The sequence below is a fragment of the Carcharhinus amblyrhynchos genome, chromosome 4 (assembly GCF_965287045.1).
Source record: "Carcharhinus amblyrhynchos chromosome 4, sCarAmb.v2.hapA, whole genome shotgun sequence".
Classification (NCBI taxonomy): Eukaryota; Metazoa; Chordata; class Chondrichthyes; order Carcharhiniformes; family Carcharhinidae; genus Carcharhinus; species Carcharhinus amblyrhynchos.
This window is the reverse complement of record NC_137327.1, coordinates 54728977-54756615: the sequence shown is the minus strand read 5'-3', so window position 1 is coordinate 54756615 and position 27639 is coordinate 54728977. Positions and strand designations below refer to the sequence as shown.

General features: G+C 41.6%; 1 protein-coding gene across 3 annotated transcripts in view; it reads right to left on the bottom strand.

Moving 5' to 3' along the window:
• Positions 1 to 744: 744 nt before the first annotated feature.
• The window catches only part of csnk2a2b (casein kinase 2, alpha prime polypeptide b), a 68288-nt gene continuing 41393 nt past the window's right edge, over positions 745 to 27639 (bottom strand). The window contains exons 3-12 of one of the 3 annotated variants that reach the window (XR_013886491.1): positions 18170 to 18271; positions 16396 to 16446; positions 16171 to 16230; positions 15201 to 15284; positions 14415 to 14525; positions 12640 to 12741; positions 6597 to 6697; positions 5946 to 6094; positions 2757 to 2961; positions 745 to 1941 (exon numbers count right to left, since the gene is read on the bottom strand). Coding sequence is in view for 2 of the 3 variants with exons in the window: in XM_080187187.1 (XP_080043313.1) it covers positions 2882 to 2961; positions 5946 to 6094; positions 6597 to 6697; positions 12640 to 12741; positions 14415 to 14525; positions 15201 to 15284; positions 16171 to 16230; positions 16396 to 16446; positions 18170 to 18271 (840 nt within the window). In the remaining variant the exon portion in view is untranslated. Of the gene's footprint in view, positions 1942 to 2564; positions 2962 to 5945; positions 6095 to 6596; positions 6698 to 12639; positions 12742 to 14414; positions 14526 to 15200; positions 15285 to 16170; positions 16231 to 16395; positions 16447 to 18169; positions 18272 to 27639 lie in introns of those variants that run through there. The other 2 variants (XM_080187187.1, XM_080187188.1) reach the window with 2 other exon arrangements.

The following is a 27639-nucleotide window of genomic DNA, read 5'->3' as shown; positions in this document are numbered from 1 at the left end:
TTCACAGGAAACCATGCAAAAATTGAATATTCAAATTCTCCCAGGAATATACACTACTTCCAAAAAGAGATCCCGCAATAAATCACTTTTATACTTTGAGTATATAAAGTACTGCATTCTTGAGAAATCATTTCAGCAAACCTGACCAAAATCATAATGAGGACACCAATGTTTCAAAAGGTCATTATTATAGAGCAGGAACTTGGAGGCAATAAAAGCTGATAACCCTACAAACAAGAGTGGTACAAGTAGTTTTTTTTTGGGTAAATACATGTCTGAAGGAGGATTGCACAACTCAGAACCACATTAAAATTCTAAGTTATAGAATACCCTTGAGAGGCATGGGAAATAAAGAGATCTGTCATGATGAAATAGAATATATGATTGCACCTAGTGTCAGAGACTGAAGAGGAAAGTTATTTTAGAAAAACAACTGAGGAGAATTTACTTTGCACACTACATGCAATATTATAAAGCAATCTTAAATAACTTTCTTTCTACAAGGCTACTTACTACTCTTTTTCAATTCTCTATCAAGAGATGTACAGTGCATGAAATCTCGAGTTTACTTTTTTCTCTGCTGTGAATATACTCTTCACATTTCCAAAATGTAAAGACTGAAATATTCATTGGATTCAAATCCTAAACATTTTAAATTCATAACAAACTTGGGAGTTATCAAATATAGGAATCAGGATTTAAGTAGTTTGTTGTCGTTGACAAAGGAACCATAGAATACTTACATTTGCTCAATATCTTTTTATTCTGAATTAACAAAAAAATTACAGTACTCGTTATAATCCAGACACACTTGTGTACAATGCCAACGACTCCATGTTTTATTGGTTTTGTTAACTTGGGTCTTAGGATGGCAGCTGCCATCAATTGGGTACATCACATCATCGCACCAACCCACACAAACAAGTCAACCAACTGATACACAGTTAAAATGAAGCACAGCTTTGCTCTACACCATGCACTAGATAGTAGCAAATGGGCTCAAAAAAAATCCTTCATTTGCTTGACCAATTTGAAAATAAACCTCAATGAAGGGGGTCACCTTACAGTGATTGCATGGGATTTGCAAAGGATAAAGTTCTGTTACTGGCAAGTGTTTTAATGCAGCCTGTGTTACAAAAGCAGCAAATTTATTTCAATTGAGATTATCGTTAAACAATTTGTCAGGAACAAAATTTGGAAAAGTCATACACCATGCAATTTTTAAAAATTAAATCAACGTGCAAGGATTTTCTTTTAAATATTGCTCAACAGAAACCTTCCCTCACCCATTGGGAAAGGATTAAATCTTGTCTGGATCAGGATGTCAATCAGTCCAGTGCAGTACTTAATTGATTGGACTGTGCATGAGATTACAGTGTTTTGCATTAGGTCAAAGTTTTAATGGAACAATTTACCATGCGACTGTGGTCAACGAATGGACATTTTGCAAACATTCTCATGCTTTTGCTTTTGGCAAGCACTTCAGCCATTTGCACTTCACATACTTTCCCTGTACACTGTCAAGCATGTTTTCTAGCACCCGTAGTTTTTAAAAAAATGAAGTTGCAGTATTTCCATCCCCACGCCATGGCCCATATGCTATATACAAAGTGTGATTTTTTTGTAACTACTCCCCTGTCTTCCTTCTACCCATTGGCATGTCTTCAGCTCCTTTGCTACACTGCCATTGTGTCACCTGCTACAGCCCAGACCCACTCTGTCAAGCTTCTTGCTTATTATTTTTGTATGGCATTTAATAGATTGTCTGAACAAAATCTTTTGGAACAAAGAAACCTAAACTGCTCAGTTTTTGTTTTGTGAATGATGTGCCTGCACAGCTCTCTGTATTCTCTCTTGGATCCCATACATTTCCAGCAATTGGTTGTAAAAACGTGCACTTTGGTGAGTGTGGCATTTTTGAAGCATCCAGGGAAACACCGTCTGCGAATAAAAACACTGGTCAGCATTATCCCAGGACATGGAACTGTAGCAGAAACATCAAATGATATCTTCTGTACTTAAGTTAATAGTTCCATTCCAATCAACTCAGTCAAACTTTTTAGAACATTGTACTGCATTTATCTACCTGCTACTGCTTTACTGTTACAAACTGTAATGGATTATAATGGCACTCAACATCACTTTGGATAGAGTTCTTTCCACCAAGTCTGCCCTGACCATCCTCAGACTGTTGTATAGTTAGTTAAGGGACGTGTGACTGAGACTGATGGTGTGAACAAGAGGGCAACTCAAGGCATTAATTAATAGCCAGATAGTTCATCTGGGCCATTACCAGAGTTGAGCAGTTAAAGGGCATGTCTGCCCAAGGACACTGAATTTTACAAGAGATCTGGAATTGATTGGAATCTCCTGGAAACAAGACAGTGTGACTTTAAAGAGGTTGGATTAAGTAAAAAAGCGTAACGTTCACAATGGATGGACTGATCGTGAGCAGCTCAGGACCTTGAACTCAATATAGCTTTTCTTTTAAGATATTAACTGCATTTGGCAAATTGGATAAATATTTACAGAAACAAGATGGGAAAAAGGACAACACAAGAAAATCTGGTAATGGAACACATTCTAGGTATTTTATTACAGTACAAAAAAATAATATATAAATATACAAAAACATTGTAATTTCAGAACCCAAAAATCTAGTAAGTTGTCATTCTCTCTGAAACATAAATGGAAATCTAAAATAAATGGATGTAGTAGAGAGTGTTGCCACTGGATTTAGGGTAAGCCATGGTCACCTGTGTAGCTGCAGTCACAAGTTCACACTTCCAGACTGTGATAGCTCCTCTTTTGCCCAATGTCTCCCCTGTAAAACCTGTAACTCATCGTCTTGCAGTCATAACTGTGCAGACAGCAGCAGGATTCACCGCACAGCTGCAGAAACACCGGGCACATGCGAGTTGTTACTCCGAGCACCATCCGAATGCTCCTTCATTATTGGATCTGAGGGGCAGGAGTGGGAAGAAGAACAAATCAAATGAAATAAAACGTCGGCTGTCCACAGAAACTTCACACCGCCTCCTGCAACCCAAAGATTCGAGTTACTGACACTGCAACAGGGGATATAATGACATGTGGAGTCCTTCCATTTCTGAATTGCTAAAGGGATATTATTAATAGCAGCTGCAACGAGTAGACAGGTCATTCATATTCAAATGCTAACAAGGCTTCTAACGGAGCAGGGGTTTTAAACATTTTTAGCCAAACGACTCCACTAATCGCCCAAAACCCCTTCAATGATTGGTAATCATGGAACACCATTTAAATATAAAACCGATAATGCAAAAGTACCACTTGCAAAGAGTATTATAATGCTTAAGATAACAGGTATTTATTTCATACTATTCTCAGCATTGCTCCATGCACATCCCCGACGTGCCAATCATTCTATTACATGATAGCCTTTCTCCACTCCTGTTCCACATTTCACGTTATCTTATGGCTCCCCTGAAAAATTTGTACAGACACCTGGGGGTAGGGTCCTTGGACCCTTGCCTAAAAACCACTGTGATGGATCACTGACCTGCCAAATTATGACATCAGTTTGAATTATTCCTTCTCAGATGCACAAAGATTGACTTTTTACTGCATTCTCCAACATGAGCGCACTGGGAAAAATGATGAACTGGCTAGAAAGATATCTTGAAAATGAGGCAGAGCTGCATTCCTCACTAGGTGTCAACCATGACTCGGATAACATACTTATCCGAGTCAGAACTTTATAGGTTCAAGTCCTGCTCAAAATTCAAAGGTTGGATTTTTTTGAAAAAAAAAAGTAACACAAACATAAGATGTTATGATCTTGAGCAGCTCAGAAGCTAGAAGCACAAAAATAAAGGCTGCCACTCCAATGCAATAGTGAAGGGGTATTGCATTGTTGGAGGTGGTATCTTTCAAATGAGATGTGAAACCAAGGATACCCACTGACTCTTCAAGTGAGGGGGACAGTGGGTATCCTTGCAAAATAACCCTGGTACTATTTCGAGGAGGAAGAGGGGAGTCATTCCTGGTGTTTTAGCCATAGGTTCCAGAATCTTTCCAATAATTGATGTTAGTCAATTAGCCTAACATCAGCGGCTGGGAAAATGCTAGAATCTATGATGAATTAAGTTAAATGTACTTAGAAAAACCTTGTATGATTAGAACAAGTAAGCATTGTTTTGTTAAAGGGAAATCTTTTTTGAAAAATTTATTGGAATTTTTTGAGGATGTAATTAGTAGGGTAGATAAAGGGAAAGCAGTAGATGTGGTGTACCTAGATTACTGAATGCCTTTCAGCAAGGTCCTGCAAAAGGTTAACAGGCAAGAAAAAAGGTTCATGGAGTTGGGTGTAATATATTAGCATAGATTAAGGATGGAGATTTTTCAAGTTGACAGGCAGTGGATCGTGGAATGTGGCAAGGACGAGAAGAAACAATTTTGTATTAAAATTGCTAATGATACCTAATTAAGTGAAAAGATAAGCTATGGGAAGGGCAAGCAAGACCGCAAAGATTCCCTTCAGTGCAAGAGGCAGCCATTCGGCCCACTGGGTCTGCACCGACCCTCCAAAAGAGCGCTCTACTTAGACCCATTTTCCTGTAACCCCATGCACACTGATCATGGCTAAGTCACTCAACCTGCACACAGACAGTTGAGTGGACAACAAAATGGCAGATGGAGAATAAAATAGGGAAGTGAGAAGTTATTCACTTTGGTTATAAGAATTCTTTTAAAAAAAATCAGATTTTTCTTTAAAAACGTAGAAATGTACAAATGCTGATGTTCAAAGAGAGTTGATTGCACAAAAAACAAAGTTAACATACAGGTGCAGCAAGCAATTGGCAACACAAATGGAATGATGGCCTTTATAACAAAGGGAGTGCAGAACAAGAACAGGAATCTTGCTACAACTGTTGAGGGTTTTGGTGAGACCGCATTTGGAATACTGTGTGCAGCTTTGGTCTCCATATTTAAGAAAGGATGTGCTTGCATTAGAAGTGATACAGCAAAGGTTCACCAAACATGCCCCTGGGATGAGGGTGTTATCCTATAATGACACTAAGTAAATTGGGCTTATATTGTCTGGCATTTAGAAGAATGAGGGGTCATTTAAATGAAACCTACAAAATTCTGATGAGGCTTGATAAAATTTTCACCAGTCTAAAGCACAGGGACACGGTCTCAGGACAAGGGACCAATCATTTAAGGTTAAATCGAGGAGAAATTTCTTTGCTCAATGGACTGTGAACCATTGAAGCTCCATCACTGAATACATTCAAGGCTCAGACAGTGAGCTTTTTAGTCTTTGAGGGAATTAAGGGATATGGGGAAGGGGCAGGCAAATGGAATTGGAGACCAAGATCATATTTAATGACGGAGCAGGCTCAATGGACCACTGAGTTAATCCTGCTCCTACATATTTATCCCTCAATAACATTTTTTTAAAAATCAGGTCACATCACATTGCTGTTTGCAGGAGTTTGCTTTATGAGAGTTAGGTGTCATGTTTCCTATATTGCAACAGTGAGTTCACTTTAAAAAAATCAACTGACTGCAAATTGCTTTGAGCTGTCTAAGAGATGTTACAGAAATACATATCCCTTCTTTCTTTGATTTTACCTCCTCAATGTGATACCAACAACTAAATTGAATAGAGGAATATAGACTAAGTGCACGGTGCGCGCACACACACACACACACACACACACACACACACACACACACACACACACACCATCCCCCCAATCGTTTTGCTAAATTTGTCAGCTCTGATGGGAAATGGTAGTGTAGTCAAATCTTTTAACGTAAAAAACAAGTCACTTACAGCAAAAATTCTGCATACGGACAGTGAATGAAACAATTTAAACTAGCACGCTCTTGAGCATAGGGAGAATTTTTGGTGTAGTAGTGGGGCGGGGGGGGTCAATCTTCTTTCTCATACTTACAGAAGTATGGATGTTCCATTGCTTCCTTAGCTGTAAGTCTCTGCTGATGATCATAGCGAAGTAGTTTGTCCAACAAATCCAAGGCCTCTGGGCTGACAAGGTGCCGATTCTCACTGTGAATGAACTGCTCCCAGCGCTTCCGAGAATGTCTGAGGAATAGTGGGTACTTCATTAAAAAACTGAACACCCCTAGGTGAAGTTAGTGAAAACACCAACAGTGAATATTTCCCAGGAAAATCAAGATATGTTCTGCCCACATAATGAATTCATAACATGCACCATTCTTGATTAAATCAAAATACATCAATTCTACTCAAAATATACTCATGTTTGCTCTGTCCCTGCACCAACTCTGAATAGTAAAATATCTACTGAGTAGGAATTGTTTCTGACAAAGTACTGTGTGCCTGAGGATCAGCTAGTTTCTCCTAAGTCAAACCCAACTCCCCCACCCCACAAGTTTGCAGAAGCCAGATACATGGTTGCTGGTGACTATAAACCATAATTTGGTCAATACCATGCTCTTGAAATTAACTTTTCAGTGTTTACTGCCTCTCTTTGTAAAAAGATGTGTGCCTAAGGATTAGATCACAAGGAACAATTGCCTCAGATTAACGGAAATATTTTTTATAATTCAATTCTTCTACTCACTGGCCCAGAGTATCATTAAATCGAGGATCCAGTTCAATGTGATATTTCTTGAGGTAGTCAAACAATTCATCAGTTCCTAAAACCTTGGCAATTCGAACAAGCTGGAAGAAAAAATGTGAAAACCTTTTAATATACTGACATACTTAATTGTAACAGGGCCAATGTAACCCATCATTTACTTTTGAGCTTTCAAATCAAGTCAGTTGAAACCATGATGGCACAGCTGGCATAAATTTTACACCAAGAGCAAGATATTATAATACTCAGCAGTAACTGACGTGGCTTCTAAAAAATAATCAGTATTGACTTTTTCTTAAGAACTGCATTATCTGACTTGCATACAACTGCCATCAGCCTTAGTTGGTTACCTTGAAAGAGAAATTCAAGGCAGGACAGTCAGTCATCAACTGTTTTGAGAACTACCAAATTTAAAAAATGATTAACGGTACTTGAGATAATTACAAATCGTTTCCTCCCTGACTTAGTAGCAAAGAAACAGTCACCTTCAACAGGAACTGCCTGACAAGACAACTGTGATCCAAAAAAATTCCTTTGAACTAAAAAGATGAAAGTAATGTAATCTCAAAATCACCTATTAGAAATTATGTCAATGTTGAGGAAAAGACAAAAGTTTGCTGCAAATGAGCCAACACTTGTTCCTCAGGTTTCTCCCCATCTCCCTCTAAGATATTCCATAACCAAAGAAAATAAATTTGTGCAAAAGAGCTTAGCTGCCCAAATATTTCAATATTTTAAGGAGATTGACAGGATCAGTTACTGTGAAAATCCCCTAGTCACCACACTCCGGCACTGTTCGGGTATACTGAGGAAGAATTTAGCATGACCAATGCATCTAACCAGCACGTCTTTCCTGATTTGATTTATTATTGTCACATGTATTAACATACAGTGAAAAGTATTGTTTCTTGCGTGTTATACGGACAAAACATTCGTTTCCTTCTCTGTGAACAGTGAGTGCAGAACGTGTTACAATCATAGCTAGGGTGTAGAGAAAGATCAACTTAATGCAAGGTAAGTCCATTCAAAAGTCTGACAGCAGCAGGGAAGACCATGTTCTTCAGTCGGTTGGTACGTGACCTCAGACTTTTGTATCTTTTTCCCGATGGAAGGTGGTGGGAGAGAGAATATCCGGGATGTGTTGGGTCCTTAATTATTCTGGCTGCTTTGCTGAGGCAGTAGGAAGGGTAGACAGTCAATGGATCGGAGGCTGCTTTGAGTGATAGATTGGGCCACATTCATGATCTTTTGTAGTTCCTTGCGGTCTCGGCAGAGCAGTTGCTATACCAAGCTGTGAAACAACCAGAAAGAATATTTTCTATGGTGCATCTGTGAAAGTTGATAAGAGTCGTAGCTGACATGCCAAATTTCCTTAGTCTTCTGAGAAAGTCGAAACGTTGGTGGACTTTAACTATAGTGTCGGCATGGGAGGACCAGGACAGGTTGATGATGATCTGGACACGTAAAAACTTGAAGCTCTCAACCCTTTCTACTTCATCCCCATTGATGTAGACAGGGCACGTTCTCCTTTACGCTTCCTGAAGTCGATGACAATTTCTTTTGTTTTGTTGACATTGAGAGATTATTGTTGCTACTCCAGTTCATCAGATTCTCTATCTCATTCCTGCACTCTGTCTCATCATTGTTTGGGATCCGACCCACTACAATGGTGTCGTCAGCACGACAATCGAACTGAAAGGGAATTTGGCCACAGTCACTGGTGTATAAGGAGTAGAGTAAGGGCCTGAGAGCACAGCCTTGTGCGGCACCAGTGTTGAGGCTGATGTGGAGGATTTTGGACTGTGGGAGAAAACTGGAGCACCCAGAGGAAACCCATACAGACACAGAGAGAATGTGCAGGTTCCACACAGACAGTGACTGAAGCCAGGAATCAAACTCAGGTCCCAGGCGCTGTGAGGAAGCAGTGCTAACTACTGTGTCACCCTATTTAAGCTCTGTGGAAGATCAGCAGTTGCATTACATGAACCCAATCAGTCAATTTGGAGTTAATTTCATAACACGATATTCATAACCCTTCCAATGTTAGTAACATCTGGCTCTACAGAGAGAAAGACAATGCACATGTGCCCAAATCCTTGGAATAGCTATTTCATTTAATATGTAGCTTGTTAGACTGAAGAAAATCTAGCACATTTATTTGCTCAAATGTACTCATTGCTGTTATAGAAAAAAAGTTAAATCACCTTAGATTTCTTATTTGTGAAAGTGTCCAATTTTTTCTGTTGCCCAAACCTCAAGTGTGCCTCCCACTAGGCCACTAACCAATTAATGAACTCAGTAATGCTCTGAAAACATCCAGTGAAGAGAACTTAATTAGAATATGCCAGAGAATTCTAGATCATCTTGTTGGTTTCGAAGTAACTGAGTCCTCTTGAAATGGGTGATTTAATACCACAGTGCTTCCAAATTATTGGGACTCGCTGTCAACTCTCAACTCAAGGACCACTTTGGAACCAAAGGATCATTCTTGGAGCAAAGTAGGATCAAATATTCCAATGTTGGCAATACTCTTTTGGGCCAATACGAAATTTGAAGCAGCTCTGGAAAACAAGGTGAGCATTCAGGCCACTTTGATTGTAGCTTGGACTTTAGTAGGTGATGAAAAAAATGGGCCTTTGATGATACTGACAGTTCAGGTAATCAATGATCAACAACACCCTTACAAGTAGTAGATTATCTGTATGCACGTAGAACAGCTTCTTCCCTGCTGCCACCAGACTTTTGAACGGACCTAACTCATTTAAGCTGATCTCTCTCTACATCCTAGCTCTGACTGACACTATATTGTGCATCTTCTTTCCTTCTGTCCTATGTACTATGTGAATGGTTTGCTTTGTCTGTATAGCGCGCAAGAAACAATATTTTTCACTGCATACCAACACGAGACAATAATAAATCAAATCCATAACACCACAATAAAATTGCTTTCTTTTGACCTGGCTTGCAATTTGTTGTACATGAACTAAACAGGTGAGCAGTCAGGTAGCTATTTTTATTTTGAACGTGGAATAGGGAAAATAACGATACATACAAATTGGTGAAGCTGAAAGTAGAAATCAAATGAAATGCCAACATTTGTGATGCTACTCTCATAGCATGTCCCTCCAAAATTCAAGTATTTCAACATTCAGAATTGGTTCTCGTTTACCATCTTAATATGGTTTAACACTAAATCAGGGAACAGTATCATCTATGTACAATAAAGACTTCAAGGAATCTTCTTCAATGATGAATCAGTTGACCAGAAATCTATGAGATCTTTTCAAATCCAAATCTTTGATTTGGAGATCCAGAACAAGAGTTGTGTAATGTATGCAGCCATGTCTGACAAATTTATTGGAGTTCTATGAGGATGTGTCTAGGGCGGTGGATAGAGGAGAGCCGGTGGATGTGGTCTTTCTTGATTTTCAGAAGGCGTTTGACAAGGTACCTCACAAGAGGTTATTGCAGAAGGTTAGGGGGCATGGAGTTGGGGGTAGGGTGTTAGCGTGGATAGAGGATTGGTTGTCAAATAGGAGACAGAGAGTGGGGGTCAATGGGTGCTACTCGGATTGGCGGTTGGTGACTAGTGGAGTGCCCCAGGGGTCGGTGCTGGGGCCTCAGCTATTTACCATTTATATAGATGATCTGGAGGAGGGAACCGAGTGTATGGTGTCAAAATTTGCTGATGACACCAAGATTGGTGGAACGGCAAATTGTGCGGAGGGTGTGGAGAGTCTGCAGAAGGATCTAGATAGGCTGGGCGAATGGGCCAGGAACTGGCAAATGGAATTTAATGTTGGCAAGTGCAAGGTGGTCCACTTTGGTAGGAATAATGGTAGGAAGGACTATTACTTACGGGGCGAAATACTGCAGCATGCGACGGTACAGAGGGACCTCAGGGTCCTTGTGCATGAGTCGCAAAAACCCAGCCTGCAGGTGCAGCAGGTGGTCAGGAAGGCTAATGGGATGCTGGCCTTCATAGCGAGGGGGATTGAATATAAAAGTAGGGAGGTCTTGCTGCAGCTGTATAGGGCATTGGTGAGGCCGCAGCTGGAGTACTGTGTGCAGTTTTGGTCGCTGCACTTACGCAAGGATATTTTGGCCTTGGAGAGAGTGCAGAGGAGGTTTACTAGGCTGATACCAGAGTTGAGGGGGTTGAGCTATGAGGAGAGGCTGAATAAACTAGGCTTGTACTCGTTAGAGTTTAGAAGAATGAGGGGAGATCTCATTGAGACATATAAGATGATGAATGGGATGGATAGGATAGAGGTGGAGAGACTCTTCCCGCTCAGAAAGGATAGTAGGACTAGGGGGCACAGCCTCAAGATAAAGGGGGGGCGGTTTAGAAAGGAGTTGAGGAGGAACTTCTTCACTCAAAGGGTGGTGAATCTCTGGAATTCTCTGCCCGTTGAAGTGGTGGAGGCTGCCTTGCTAAATATTTTTAAGATGCGGGTTGATGGGTTTTTGATAAGCGAGGGGGTTAAGGGTTATGGGGAGAGGGCGGGAATGTGGAACTGAGCCACAACAGATCAGCCATGATCTTACTGAATGGCAAGGCAGGCTTGAAGGGCTAGATGGCCTACTCCTGCTCCTATTTATGTTCTTATGTGGGTCTTTTGCGGCATCATTTCCACAATGCTCAATTATGGATGGTCAGTGCACCTTTGGTGACAGAATTTGCAACGGTTGCATTTTCTTAATACAAATGCACATTGCCAAGTTCAGAAAAAAAATGCCTTTTCCTCGTATTTAACCTGCCCAGATACAGAAATACATTACTCGAAAGGCCAAATCTAAAAGCTACTCGATATTGTCCAGTTGAGGTGCAGTTTGCCTTCGCTGTAAATAGAGGAATGAGCGACTAGAAAAATAACAAGCAATCACTTCTTCTAATAAACTAATAAAGGATTGAGTCTGAACGAACTCATCAATCCCATCTTTGCATTGTCTGTGATAGGGGTTCATGGCTTTCAATCAGGCTCAGTATTGTATTTCCCTAGCTGCTCTGGTTAAACAAAGCATTGAAATGCCTAGAAATCAGAAAAGCTGCTGGCAGTTTTTCAAAGGCTCAACTAACCCACTCATTGATCCAAACATGGTGGTGCTAATCTAATAAAATTTTGACCACATGTCAAAGAGCCACACAAGCTCCTGAATACTGGCACACAGTTCATGAGTCACACATTGTTCACAACAGTCCTATTGCAGATCACCAGAAACAAAGTACCCGCTAATGCCAAGGCTCATGATGCAAGATGGAGTGAGAATGTCAGGGTGAAACAGAGCCTCACGTTTATTCCCTGATCAAAAAGGACAATAAAGTTTATCTCAAATAGCTCATTCTGACAAGCAAACATTACCTTCCAGCATCCTACATAAATCTCGCTTATTTGGCATTCCTGTGCAACGGTTAGATATGAATCAGACTCAAAGCTGAGGGCTAACTCCTGATGACGAAGTGCACCAAGAGAAGCACCTCAATGAACCAGGCAGGGTGTTGACAACTGTAAATGCTGAAGATATGTAACAGAAAAGATTTAATTTTAGTTATCAGTGAAATTGACAAGAAGGAAATATATATGCACATCTCTGTCAACAGCAAACCATTTTTGCCTAAACTGAGATGCAAGGTCTCGGTTGATTTCTGCAAACAATAAGGAAACTAAAGCTGAGAGTTTAGTGCAAAACATGACTAATTCTGTACAAAGTTCAGTGCATGCAACGTCTTATTGTAATTCTTGGAAAATCATAAAGTAATTAGATCTCAGGTAAAAGTTTGGAACAACTGTCCTCATGGTGACATTTAACCCCATCAAGAAGTTTATATTTGGCAGTTACTATCTTGATGTGACCAAGACCTATAATTCAACTTGATGGGTGATTTACCCTAAGACTTAAAGTTGACAGGAAATCTCAGCATGGCATCTGCTGATGACAGCTCTTAATTCCTTGTTTTAAATGTCAACTGATTTTCAGCTTTCATCTTCTTCCAGCAGTGAGTGCTGGATCATCAAAACTTTACCTGATCATAGTTATCATGTCCATGGAAGAAAGGCTCCTTACGGAATATCATGCTGGCCAACATACAGCCCAAACTCCACATGTCCAAGCTGTAATCATACATCTATAAAAGAAAAGGATGAAGCTAAGGAATTTGAGACACAAAAATATCAGAGATCATTCAAAATATCTATATCTGAACAGTTAAACACAAAGATTGAACACAAGTTCTAGTTTTAAAAAGTCAGTATTTGCTCTGCTCCTGTTTGAATTCCTATATCTGAGGTGGGAAGGGCCAAGACTGAAAGGGTTTATCCAGCTAAAATACATAATTATTGGTCAGCAGAAGTGAAGGGAAAATGCAGGAATCTATTACCAAAAAGTCTTAAAAACTCACTTAGAAAATCACAGTATGATCAGATAGAGTCAACATGGTTCAATGAAAGGGAAATCATGTTTGACAAATTTATTAGCATTTTTTGAAGGGTATGTAAGGGAAGCCAGTCAATAATATACTTGAATTTCAATAGGCGTTCAATAAGATGTCACACAAAGATTAACATGGAAAGGCTCACGGAGTTGAGGGTAATATATTAGAATACATGGAAGATCAGTTAACAGATAGGATGGAGAGAGTTTGGATAAATAGGACATTTTCAAGTTGGCCAACTATTATTGAAGCATTGCAAAAATCAGTGCTGGGGTCACAACTATTTACAATTTAAATTTAATGACTGAGAAGAGGAGTCTAAAAGTAATGTTTGCTGACAATATGAAGCAAAACAAGGATGTAAGGGGCAAGGAGGACAAAGGCTGAAATGAAATACAGATAGGTTAAGCAAGTGGAATATGGAGCATAATATGAGGAAGAGGTTATTCATTTCGGCAATTAAATTAGAAGAGTGGACTTCTTAAAAGGCATGAAGCTAAATATTAGCATACAGGAAACTGTAATACAAGGAACATATTGTTTGCATGCAGGCACAGAAAGCAAAGGTAAATGACATGGACTTTATTGCAAGGAGACTGGAGGAAGTCAGTAAAAAATCCAGTAAGTCTTGCTACAGTTGTATAGAGCTTTGGTGAGACATGTGGAGTACAGTTTGCAGATTTAGTCTCCATTTCTATAGAAAGATATACTTGTTTTGGAAACAGTGTAGGTTCACTGGATTGGATCTTGGGATGAGAGGCTGAGTAAACTAGGTCTGTACCCTAGGGTTCAGAAGAATGAGGGGTGATCTCATTGAAATATACAAATTCTGAAGAGTTTTGGCAGGGAAGACATTGTTTTCCCTGGCTGAGGAGTCTAGAAAACAGGGGCTAAGTCTTAGGATAAGGGGACAATCATTTAGGGTTGAGATGAGGAGAAATTTCTTCAGTCAGAAGGTTGTGAATCTCTGAATTTCTCAACCCCAGAGGGCTGCTTTCATGAGCAGAATGAAGGGCAAAATGAACAGATTTTTGATCTCAAAAAAAATCATGGGCTATGGGGAGTGCGCAGGCAAGTGAGGCAGAGGATCTGCATTGAAAGCTGGAGCAGACTAGAAGAGCCTTGTACTCTACTCTTGCTTCTATCTTGTTTTCTGTTTTCATGGCAAACAAGGGTGACATGCTGTACAAGGAGAATCAAGATGCAAAAGAGAGAATCTCAAATATAGAACACTATGCACTACCTGCATCCACTAACCACATCCTCTCCTGCACACCACCTCCCACCACACGCCCCCCTCCCCTTCAATAGAGCATTCTGAACTCTGTACCATGCAAGCCAGTATAAATCCTGCATTTTGCTTGTACCTGGTAGTCAACCAGCAGCTCAGGACCTTTGAAGTACCTGGAGGCCACTCTAACATTGTATTCCTGCTCAGGATGATAAAACTCAGCCAGTCCCCAGTCAATCAACCGAAGCTGTAGAACAAAGATGGTCAAATATCAGCTAGTATATTGACACAACATGCAATACCATAACTCAATTTTTCTGGACAAATAGATACTTATTTAGATTAGTCAGGTCTGATACTAAAAACAAGAGAAACAAAATATTTTTAGTCACTAGATGAAGCTAACTGTAAAGCAGAATACGGCAAAATATTGGAAATTTGAAACGAAAACAGAATGCTGGAAATACTCCTCAGCAGGTCAAGCAGCATATGTAGCGAGAAAAACAGTCATTATCTGATGAAAGGTCATCAGACTGAGTCATTAACTGGGTGGAGCTAATGTGCTTTAAACTGATACACAAGCACAAAGTTTAAGGGGACACCTTTGGATTCAGCATCAAAGATAAAACCACGACTGATCTCTAGCTCCAATCAGTTTCCAATATTCCCCTGGGAAAGGGTTATAAGTAGATCAGGCAATTCACCCCCCCCCCCCCCAGTTCTGCTTGTTTAATGGACAAGATCTTAACAAAAGCTCAAAGCAACCTTTAAGTGGCAATCAAGTGCCACAACACATTGGAGAAAGAGTCAGAGCACATTTCAGTTTAACATTAAATGTCTATGATTCAGCTACTCTCAACACCACACCCTGCCATACAAACACAATCCCTCGAAACAGTTAGACCTGCAGTCAGTTCCATACCTTTCTCTGGGCATGGTCAATCATCACATTATGTGGTTTCACGTCCCTGTGCATGATGCCCATACTGTGGCAGTAATCCAAGGCCTGTGAGAATAAGAATATTAAGCAATTTTTTCTTCATATTTTCCTACCTTTATTCTACAATCAGTTTTTCTCCCAACACTGTTAGCAGTAGGCAACACGAGAAATGTGCTCCATGCTTTCAGCAGTTCCAAACACAGCAATCTGGAGTGGATGATGTCAGGACATCCTCTCCTTCCTGTTGGAGGAACTGGCTACCAAATGATTACAAGATTTTATGTGAATAAGTTCTGCATGGGTATCTCTTTCTGTCCTTGGATCCTCCTCCTTCCCTTCAGATGAGGTCAAAGTGATATGACTTAATGATATGACTTAATTCAACAGAACTAACCTTCTTCCAGTTTATTATTGCTCTTAAGTCAGCATTGCTCATGTGAAGAAAGGGCTGACTCCCATAACATACTTTCAGTAATGGCTTTGTTTCCAAGCATGTTGTCCAATGTGAAAGCCAGTACACTTGCTTTCAACAATGTGAGAAGAATTGCTAAAACACTACTTTCTGATGGAGGCAGAGAACAGAGAAAAGACGGAGTCACCACAGCACAGAACACAGCCATTTGGCCCATCAAGTTCGTGCCAGATTTCTGCGGAGCAACCCCATCAGCTCCATCCCTGTTTTTTCCCCAGACCACCAGATGAAGCACAGATTGCTTTATCCAGAAGTGAGGGACTTCCCACTAAATGAATGCCAGTCACTAGTTAGACACTAAGTGACTGGTGTGGGAGAAGCCTAGTGTGCACACCATTCCCTTTGTCTGTTGATGGTGGGAAGGGCACACCAGGGATAGCCTAAAAAGGGAACAAAAACAGAAAGAAGCTCAAAATTTATTACAGCTCAAATAATACTATTCAAATAATTATTTATTAGAATTTCCAACTTCTAACTCACCTTCAAGATTTCATACATGTAGAACCGGATGTCATAATCTGTCAAGATCTGATACAGTTGCTAGACAAAGGGAGAGAAAAAAGGGGGAAGTGATGGCAGGTAGGGAGGGGGAAGGGAAGGAAATTTAGCATGAGTGAGTAGAAATGTTGTATGTGTGTCTGGATCAAGCAGTAATAATGAAATACAATAACTGTGCTATAAATCCACAAGCACCTGCGAGCTCACCTTGAAGTCAGTGTTGTCAATATGCTCGAAAACAAGAGCTGGAGTCCTCGACTGTGGAAAGAACAGGATCATTTCGTGAGGTACAGCACAAAGCCAACATGCTAGAAACTCCTTGGGAAACTCAATTTAATCATCAACCACAAACGATAAACATGAAATGCTGTAGTCAGCAAAAGATATCCAGTAACTGTGGCCAGTGATTTATTGTGAAGCATAGGTTACAAATGCATTTGCACAGCAGATACACAAAGTTGTAACGTTAAGGCATCGTTTCCCTTTCATCTTTGTGGATGGGTTGCATAATGGACTCTCAGCCAGAAGGTGGTGCACCAAACCTACTTCCAGGCTTCTGACAATATTGTTTTCAAACCTACTGCTAGACAACAGTAACAGCTGCCCAAGATAACTCTTCCTCTCTCTCCCCTCTTGCAGAGAAGCACTGAACACTGCTCAACACTGTCATTCTTCACATTCCCCCTCCCCAAATTAGAATAACCCAGAATTTGTTTTTAGTTATTATGAAATTATGAACCCATTATACACAACATATGGCTTACTAATAATCTGGAACACAGTGGAAAGCTTTAGGAGAGAAGATAGAAATCAGATTATGAAAAAAGCAGAGAAGTACCCAGAGACTTCTGATGTACTCAGACTAAATCACTGCAATGATGTACAGTACATCAGTTCTTGGCACAAAGCTGAGAATTTGTTCAATAGTTCATGAGACAAGGACCATGGTTAAATGTCACTACCATGATTCCTATACACTAAAGATTTGATGCCCAAGATGTGGCCCATAGTCTTTGATCTGGGTCACAAAAGATTAGTTCATTCATTTCTTTCTTTCCTCACGTGAAGGGAGAGAATGGACTAAGAGATGGAACAGGGACAGGGGTGTTGGGAAGGAAGAAAGAATACGTGCTGTGCCATGTATAGGGGTCTAGTTTATTGTATAGGATGTATGCATGTTGTACTTCTGGGGTCTGCCTTCTTTAAAGAAGCTCCATTCTCTGCAGAATCATATGCAGCTCCTATTCTCCACCAGTCACACACTATTTGTCATCCAATGAAACAGATCTGTTCTGAGATCACGGCATATGCCGTATAACAGCCAGGTAGGAGCCATATCAAAATTACCTGGGAACAGCAGGAATGTCTAGCAGAACAACATGACCTACACTTCCTTGAAAACCTGACAGAGACATCATGAACACGTGTGGCAAAAACCTAACTTCCAAAACACCAGCACAGAAATGCCATTACAGAAAGAAGAATGGATCAGTGGGCAATAGATGTGTGGTTGTGTTCATGGGGTCCAGGTGTCAATAGGGCTGGGTGAAGTTTCCAATTAGAAGATATGGTATCCTGCCACTTCAAAGTGAGATCTCTTTATGCTGCCATAGTTGAGGCCAATTTACACAGCAATGAGATCATTAGTCAATCTGCATCTGATGGTGCAATTTGAAAGGAATAATGGAAACAACTCCATACATCTCTTTAATCATTACCTAATCTTTAATGCCCACCTGAACTAATTCAAGGCCTCAACTTAACATCTCTCATAAGACAATACAACATTGCCTCAGTATTAAATTCGAGGGTCAGCCTAGATTGGGTGCTCAAGTGTTGGCTTGGCAGTAAACCCATAATTCTCTAACTCAAGGAAACTGCACCACCAATTGAACTAAGTTGATCAAGCCAAGTACAAAACTTTTCAAAGTTGGATCTGAGAATCTGAAATTAATCTGGATCAAGTCAAACAGGTACTCACCACAGGGTCCTTTACCACATCTAGCAGCTTGATGATGTTGGGGCCCCCACGGAGGTTCTCTAATATTTTTATTTCCCGTTTTATTTTCTTCTTTTTCACAGGCTGCAAAATTAACAAAATATGCTTTAAAAAACTAATTGAATGGAAAGAGTAATGATGGGCAGACACAGGGGAGGGTGCTACTTGGAGAATTCTACTGATATCTTCACACAAAGATAAAATCTGTACGATAGATTACTTCTTTGTACCTTGTTTAGAGATTAAATGAGCAACGTTGGCGCTCTTCACTCCTGTTTCTCCAGCCTTGCTGCCACACCTCATTGTATAAATCTTGGGTTAGAATGACCTGATATGTGGTACATATCAGAATTGATGTACCACATGGCAGCTAGCTAAATAAGTGTGCCTTGGTCCTCCTGCTGAAAAGCTGCAAGCCACACAGGGCAGCACCAATATAACACCACTGTTGTGCTGAAATAAAAACACAATTTCTTCACACAACAGATTGAATTAACTTTTCAATACCTTGGTGACCACCTAGCTCAAATTTATTCAAAGGTAATTACTGCACACTGATGAATAATTGGGAATAAAGACATAGTGAGGAATGTGCAAAACTTTAAAAACACATCTCAATTTAACCTCTGAACATGTAACTAGTAAGTCATTCACAATTTCTTAAGTGACAAAATGCAAACAAATTCCTCAATGTAGCCCAGGAACAGTAGTAGTTAAAGGCAAACTTCCCAATTAGCCTTTCATTGTGTTTTATACCCACGTTTTAGTGATCTGTGCACATGGAGTCTTAAATCATTTTAGTTTTTCACTGTTCCTAACATTTCATTTCTTAAAACATGCACAAATCTTTCATTTTTTGATCCAAAACAGACAACTCCACACTTAGCTGCGTTAAAACCCATCTGTTTTACCCACCTATTCACTTAACTTATCAATGTCTCTGTAATTTTATAATCCCATTTAGACCACAGTACTTGCTATTCCACAATCTCGGTCACTGACAAACTGGATATGTGGCTAAGATATCGATAAATATTCTGGATAGTTGAAGCTCCAGCACAAATCCTAGCAGGACAGCTTCAGACACTTCTTTCCAATTTGAGTGCATATCCAACCTGGCTTCTACTACCTAACTAATCTCCCAAATGAGATCAATAATTTGCCTTCAATTCCGTGAGCTGTAACTTTAGCCAGCATATCCGTTTAAAATTATCACAGTGGTCAGACTATAGTTGGCACTGACGCACAGCCCCAAGCTGGTCTGCTGTTACGGAGTCAGATGAGCAATATTTTCAAGATTTCATTGGATTAACCAATTCCAGGCAGCTGGTGTGGATCATCTGCTTCATGAATGAATCAGGAATGTAGTTATTTGGTTTGGTTGCACTGCCAACCCTCTATACTCTCACAAAAAGAAATGCTGCAATGCTCGAGAACCAGACAATAGATTTATTATTTAAAAGAAATCCAGGAGTGTCAACCATTTAAGAATAATTCATTTTCTGAGGTACTCTAGTAGAAGAACACCATTCACTTCAATTTAAGTTCACTCGCTATAAAGATGCTGAGGTAACATTGCAAAATTAGTCCACATTCATCTTCACAGCATGGGCAGAGGAAGTGCGGAGCCAGTTCCTGATATGTACAGCAAAGTACACAGACTAATTTTTAAAAGATATTTTTGTACATAGCGACAAGAAAACCAGGAGTTAAACAGCTATGTTTATGTCCACAGAGCTGTTAATATCTGACTGATGTGAGCAAAGTGCAAGTTCCTCAAACCATCCAGTAGTTATGCTCCAGAAAACTGCAGTCACCTTGTGTCCAATGCCACAAGAATGAAACAAATACAATGATCTTATAAAACAGATCATTTTTTAAAAAACGGTTCATGGATTGGGATCTGGACACACTCTGATCAGAGAAAACTCAAAATAGCCAAAATATTTGGACAAGCCCATAAGTCATGGAAGTGATTGCTAACTCCTCCACAATCTTACCAAGGCACCAAGAGATTCCAACTAGAGAGCCAACATATATAAAGGATACATTACATGGAGCTGCCCCTACAGTCTTTAGTATTGCTATATAAAATACCTCCGATTTGAAATCTCTATTGCAGGGGTCTGCAACCTATAGCATGAGATGATTTTGATTTGGCACTCAAACTGTCAGTCCAATTAATGGCAAGAAATATTCTAAACCTAACATTGTTATTTACTTATCCTGAGATGGTATGCTATGTTGATAAAAGATAGATATAATTTAAATATTGCAGAACAAAAAGGCATATCAAAGCCTTTTGTCTTTCACTCATTAGGACGCTTTGCAAGAATAGCAGTACAAGGGGAAAACAACAATTTATACTGTATAAGAGAATACTGATCCTAAGTAACATTTACACTGCTAGGCAAGGACCATCCCAACACAGGAGAATCTAATCACCTCCCCTTGACATTCAATGGTGTTACCTGCTCCATCACTCAAGAAGTCAGCACCCTCCAGGACAGAGTAGCCTGCTTAATTAGCACCCCATCTACTTCCTTAAAGTGCATTCCTTCATCGACCACCACAGTGGCAGCACTGCATTTACAATATGCAGTGCAGCAACTCACCAAGGTGCCTTAAACAGCACCTTCCAAACCTGCAATCTCTACCACCTAGAAAGATGAGGGCAGTAGATGCATGGGAACAATATCAGTTACACAAGTTCTCCTCCAAGCCACACTCCATCCTGACTTGGAATTACATTGCTGGATCAAAGTTCTGAAACTCTCTCCTGAACAACACTGTGGGTGTGCTTACACCATATGGACTGCAGCGGTTCAAGGCAGCAGCTCACCACCAGCCTCAAGAGTAATTGTGGATAGGAATGAATGCCAGCCTAGACAGCGAAGCGCACATCGTTTGAATGAATCAAGTCAAAATCCTGAAACTCCCCTCCTTTGGCTGTTCTTGCAACACATGGATTGTAGAGGTGCAAAGAGGTAGCACACTACCAATTAGAGATGGGCAATTAGAGATGGGCAAGAAATGCTGACCTAGTCAGGGTCACCCACATCCCAACAAATAAAACAAATCTCTTCGACAATTTCTCCTTCAATATTAAATGGAGCCAAAGTACATATCTCAGCTAAAATTCAAGCATGGCATTAATTTCCATTTTTATACAAGAGCTGTAAAAGCCTAATTAAAGTCATTAATAGCAATTGAAAAACATTCCAAAGTCTTCAGACAATCTGCAATTTCAGCTACCACTAATTGTCCTGCATATTTCAAAATGCCTTCCATCTCACTTTGATTGCTTGCTGGTCCTTCAAAGTAGCTGATAAACATACCACAACAATCCAAGGAATCATCTACAGAGCTACTGATACAAGACTTTTCAGTTTTGTGTTAATTATGATCTGTCTTCTTGTGAATAGGAACCACAAATAGTTTTTAGAATATTAATGGTACAAGTTTCTCAGAAACCAACTCACTAGCCACAGAACAGCAGTTCCAAGGTTCATGTCAAGTTATTGGCAGTTCCTGACTTCATATCCCAAGACCACTGAAAGTCTTGATCCTCATACCACGGCTACAAACGCTGCTCAGCATCATTCATCTGTTTAGCATATTCCATCATTCGCTTGTATAATTTACAATTTTTCTGCTCATCTTCCCTATACCATAAAACCCAAAAAGCTAGAACACAAAATTTGGCTATTTGGCTCATCTATCTACTCCAAATCTGCACTTCCGGTTCGCGGAGTTTTTTTGATTACTTTTTCTTTCTGTAGCAGAGGTTAGGAGAGGGGCTAGTTGGGAAGGGAGAGTGGGGGGGTATAAAAAGGCGGCAATAATACAGTGAGCAGCAGAGTGAGTGGGAGCAGAGCGAGAGCTACAAGGGCTTTGGCTCGCTGGGCTTAGGCAAGGTGGGTTACTACTTCCATTTTGGTATATATAATTCCAAGGGTGGTCAGGTACATGGCAGGGTCTATGGGGAGACGCTTCAGCTGTGTTAGGTACCACATGTGGGAGTTCCTGGAGGCATCACGTGTCCCGAAGGCCCACATCTGCGTCGTGTTTAGAGCTGCAGTGAGAGGGGGCCTGGGTCAGGCAGTTAGAGCTGCGTTTAGAGGATGCATTTGTGGTCAGGGAGAACGAGGAGATAATGGCTAGGAACCACGAGCAAGTGGAGGTCCCAGGGCCTGGGGGGGACGGGGACGGGGACGTCAAGGGAATTGACAGGCAGTTCTGTGGGCAAAAGCATGACTCCAGGATGATAGTCTGCCTCCCTGGAGGAGAGGTACAGGATGTATCAGAGAGGATAGAGGGAATTTTGAAGGGTGATGGGACCCAGGCTGAAGTAATTATACATATAGGAGAGAAGGACAGGCAATTCAGGGAGTTGGGCCAAGCGGAAGAGTAGGGCCTCCAGGGTGGCATTCTCTGGGCTGCTGCCTAGTAACAGCATGGCTAGGAATAATGAGATCATGCAGCTGAATGCGTGGCTGAGGGATTGGTGCAAGGTGGAGGGCTTTACTTTTGTCGATCACTGGGAAATATTTGAGAGAGAAGGGCACCTGTACGGGGGGGATGGGGAACATCCGAACGTGAGGGGGACAAATATCTTAGCTGGGAGGTTAGCTGGAGTGTTTCAGCAGGGTTTAAACTAATAGGGAGGGGGGTGGGGATGAGACTGATAGCTTATTAGGCACTGGGATTGGGAGCGAGTTGGGTGATAGGGTAGGTTTGGTTGAAAGGAAAATTATCCGGGGGAAGGAGGATTCGAGTGGGCCTGGAGGGTTGGATTGCGTCTGTTTTAATGCGAGGAGTGTAACGGGTAAAACAGATGAGCTTAGGGCCTTGATGTTCATGAGGAATTTAGATGTGGTAGCAGTGACGGAGATGTGGTTAAAGGAAGGGCAGGACTGGCAGCTGAATATTCCTGGGTACAAGTGTTTTAGGCATGACAGAGGAGGATTGAAGACAGGTGGTGGGGTGGCGTTGTTAGTAAAGGAGCACATCACAGCGGTGCAGAGGGAGGACAATATGGAGGAGTTAGGGATTGAGTCGCTGTGGGTGGAGTTGAGGAATAGGAAGGGAGTGATTACTATGCTAGGGGTGTATTAATAGGCCACCCAACAGCCCAAGGGCAGTGGAAGAAGGCTTTTGTAAAGACATTTTAGATAGGTGCAGAAAGAATAGGGTGGTTGTAGTGGGTGACTTTAATCTTCCTGGAGTGGATTGGAAGGTACCTAGAGCTGGGGGTTCAGACAGGGAGGAATTTGTAAGATGTGTGCTGGAAGGGTCCTTGGAGCAGTACATAACTAGCCCGACTAGGGAGGGGGCTATACTGGATTTAGTTTTGGGTAATGAGCTGGGTCAGGTGGTTGAGGTTGCAGTAGGCGAACATGTGGCTAACAGTGACCACAAGTCTGTCTACTTTAAGATAAAGATGGAAAAGGATGAGCGCTGTCCAATGGGGAGGGTGCTGAACTGGGGGGAGGCGAGCTATAGCCGAATTAGGAAGTAGCTGAAGGACATTGGTTGGGAGAGGTTGTTAGCGGGTAAGTCCACGGTTGGCAAGTGGGAGGCTTTCAAGGGCAAACTAAAAAAGTTGCAGGAAAGACATGTGCCGGTAAAGAGGAAGGATGGGAAAAGTAGGATTAGAGAGCCATGGATTACAGGAGATACTGAGGACTTGGTCAGGAAGAAGCGAGAGGCATATGTTAGGTCTAAGCAACTGGGAACGGAGAGAACGCTGGAGGAACATAGAGAGAGCAGGAGGGAGCTCAAAAGAGGAGTTAGAAGGGTGAAAAGGGGGCATGAAATTGCTTTGGCTGATAGGATTAAGGAAAATCCAAAGGCATTTTACTTTTATATTAGGAACAAGAGGGTGGTTAGAGGGAAAATAGGTCCTCTAAGGGATAAAGGAGGGGAACTGTGCATTGAGTCTGAGGGAACGGGGGAGATCCTGAATGAATACTTTGTGTCGGTATTCACAAAGGAGGGGGGCTTGGTGTCTTGGAGGGAGCTGTAGGCCAGTTGAAGGAAATACCCATTACGAGGGAGGAAGTGTTAGGGTTTTTAGCGGGTTTTAGCATAAAAACTGATAAAGCTCCAGGGCCTGATGGCATTTATCCCAATCTGCTTAGGGAGGTAAGAGATGAAATTGTTGGGCCTCTGATGCAAATCTTTGTCTCTTCTTTGGACACAGGTGAGGTCGCGGAGGACTGGAGGATAGCTAATGTGATACTGTTTAAAAAGGGCAGTAGGGATAACCCTGGTAATTATAAGAACATAAGAAATAGGAGCAGGAGTAGGCCATCTAGCCCTTCGAGCCTGCCCCACCATTCAATAAGATCATGGCTGATCTGTCGTGGCTCAGTTCCACTTTCCCGCCCTCTCCCCATAACCCTTAATCCCCTCTCTTATCAAGAACCCATCAACCCGCTTCTTAAAAATATTTAGCGAGGCAGCCTCCACCACTTCAACGGGCAGAGACTTCCAGAGATTCACCACCCTTTGAGTGAAGAAGTTCCTCCTCAACTCTGTTCTAAACCGCCTCCCCTTTATCTTGAGGCTGTGCCCCCTAGTCCTACTGTCTTTTTTGAGCAGGAAGAGTCTCTCCACCTCTATCCTATCCATCCCATTCATCATCTTATACGTCTCAATGAGATCTCCCCTCATTATTCTAAACTCTAACGAGTACAAGCCTAGTTTATTCAGCCTCTCCTCATAGCTCAACCCCCTCAACTCCGGTATCAGTCTAGTAAACCTCCTCTGCACTCCCTCCAAGGCCAAAATATCCTTGCGCAGGTGTGGCGCCCAAAACTGCACACAGTACTCCAGAAATTATAGTCCAGTGAGTTTGACATCGGTGGTAGGAAAGTTGTTGGAAAAAGTTCTTAGGGATAGGATGCATAAGCATTTGGACCGTTGCGATCTGATTAGGGATATGCAGCATGGCTTTGTTCAGGGGAGGTCTTGCCTTACGAAACTGGTAGAATTTTTTGAGGTGGTGACAAAAACGGTTGACGATGGACAAGCCGTTAATGTCATCTATATGGATTTCAGTAAGGCGTTTGACAAAGCCCCTCACAGTAGGCTGGTAGAAAAGGCTAAGGCACATGGGATACAGGGACAGGTATCTAGATGGATTGGAAGCTGGCTGGGCAACAGGAGACAGTAGTAGTGGAAGGGTCCTTCTCTAGCTGGAGGTCTGTCACCAATGGTGTGCCGCAGGGCTCAGTACTGGGACCTCTTCTTTTCGTAATATGTGTGAATGACTTGGAAGAGGGCGTACGTGGTGTGATCAGCAAGTCTGCAGATGACACCAAGGTGACAGGATTGGCGGATAGCGAGGAGGATTGTCAGGCGACACAGCAGGATATAGATAGGCTGGTATATTGGGCAGATGGAATTTAATGCTGACAAATGCGAGGTGATGCATTTGGGAAGGAATAATGCAGGGAGGAGTTACATGATAAAAGGTAGACCAATTAAGAGTATAGAAATGCAGAGGGACCTGGGAGTGCAAGTGCACAAGTCTCTGAAGGTGGCAACCCAGGTGGAGAAGGTTGCAAAGAAAGCTTACAGAATGCTAGCCTTTATAGGAAGGGGTATAGAGTATAAGAGCTGGCATCTAATGCTACAGTTGTACAGAACGTTGGTCAGACTGCATTTGGAGTACTGCATCCAGTTCTGGTCACCTTACTACTGGAAGGACATGGAGACTCTGGAGAGAGTACAGAGGAGATTTACCAGGATGCTGCCTGGTATGGAAGGACTGGGTTATGAGGAAAGATTGGGTAAACTGGGGCTCTTTTCTTTAGAAAGAAAGAGATTAAGGGGGGGGATCTGATAGAGGTGTATAAAATAATGAAGGGTATAGATAGAGTCAACAGTGGCAGGCTTTTTCCTAGATTGGAGACAAATATCACGAGGGGTCACGAGCTAAGGGTGAGGGGAGAGAAGTATAATTTGGATACCAGAGGGAGGTTTTTCACACAGAGGGTCATGGGGGTATGGAATGCACTACCAAGCAAGGTGGTGGAGGCAGGCACGCACGCACGCTGGACTTGTTTAAGGTTTACTTTGATAGGCACATGAGTGAAACAGGGATGGAGGGTTATAGGAGACGGTTTTAAAAAGGGCCAGAGCCTCGGGACGATACTGGAAATATAATGCTGCATGTTGATGTTTTGTCTCTTTTAATCCACAGGTGTGTCGGTCCACCTTGTTGTCTAATGAGGGGCATGCACACGGTGGGTTGTGCGTGGGCTGCTCTTGGATGTTTCGAGAGTGGCCGAGTACTTCACGTCGTTGTGTGCTTAAAACTGGACCAGCAGATGGGCACCACAACAGCTCAGTGACTATCGCTGCTAACTGTGCAGATACATGGATTTGGGCCAGTGTCTGTGGGAGTTTGCGCATTCTCCCTGTGGTTGCGTGGGTTTCCTCCGGTTTCCTCCCACACCCAAAGATGTGCTCTTAGGCTGATTGGTGTAACAAATTGTCCCTAAACTATTCTCCCCCGAATCTGGTTTCCAATGGGGGTACCATACGCATACACAGGGGTCAAGGTAGGTGTAGGAAAGTGCTTTTAAGATGGCGGTGCGGGCTCGTTGGGCCGAAGGGCCCGTTTCCCGTGCTGGGTTGTTCTTTGTTCAAATCTTTGTTTCAACAAGAAAAAACTGATCCAACTCACAAGCTTCCCCCAACCCCAATTTTACATCAGTTAATCCTGCCAATAACAAAGTATTCACATATCTCATTTAATCAGGTTCAACATTAGAGTCTCATGAGTGCTCATGGACACAAGCTCTATGCAAGCTGAGGTCTGCGGTGCTTCAGAAGCAGGGCAGAGGATGCCAGACATGAACGTGTCAGCAAATCCATGGATAGCTCTGAAAACTTTAAAATTCTGATGGCTGGCCTTCTACGGTCATCTGGGGAACAGCCATGCTGTTTGCCCATTTATTCAGTATGTAAGTAAAGACAACCAGCTAATTTCAACATTTGTCAGGCAACTAAGGCATAAGGCAATCCCCATATTGTTGCTTATTCCCTTACGCTTGACAAACAGTTCAATATAGCTATTTCAAAATATACCAATTCGGCAGGTGGCTCTCAGCCCACAAGTATTATATAGCTCTTTCCCTTGCAGTTACAAATCACAACGTTGTTATGTCACACATTAAAAATTAATGTGTCTTCGCAATGTTAATTAATTAATTTGGACTGCTGAGTCTTAAATTCCTAGATCGCACAACTCGCACCTCTCATAAGCTGGAGGATTCCAAGTACAACACCTTGTTAGCCATTAGTTACAGGTTGCCACTGACCCAGATTCACTCAAAATATGAACAATAGTTTTTGATTTTCTCACCAGCAACTGGGTGCCAATGAGACCCATACTATGACAAGCACAAATATACATTACGACATTTGAGGCCAATCTT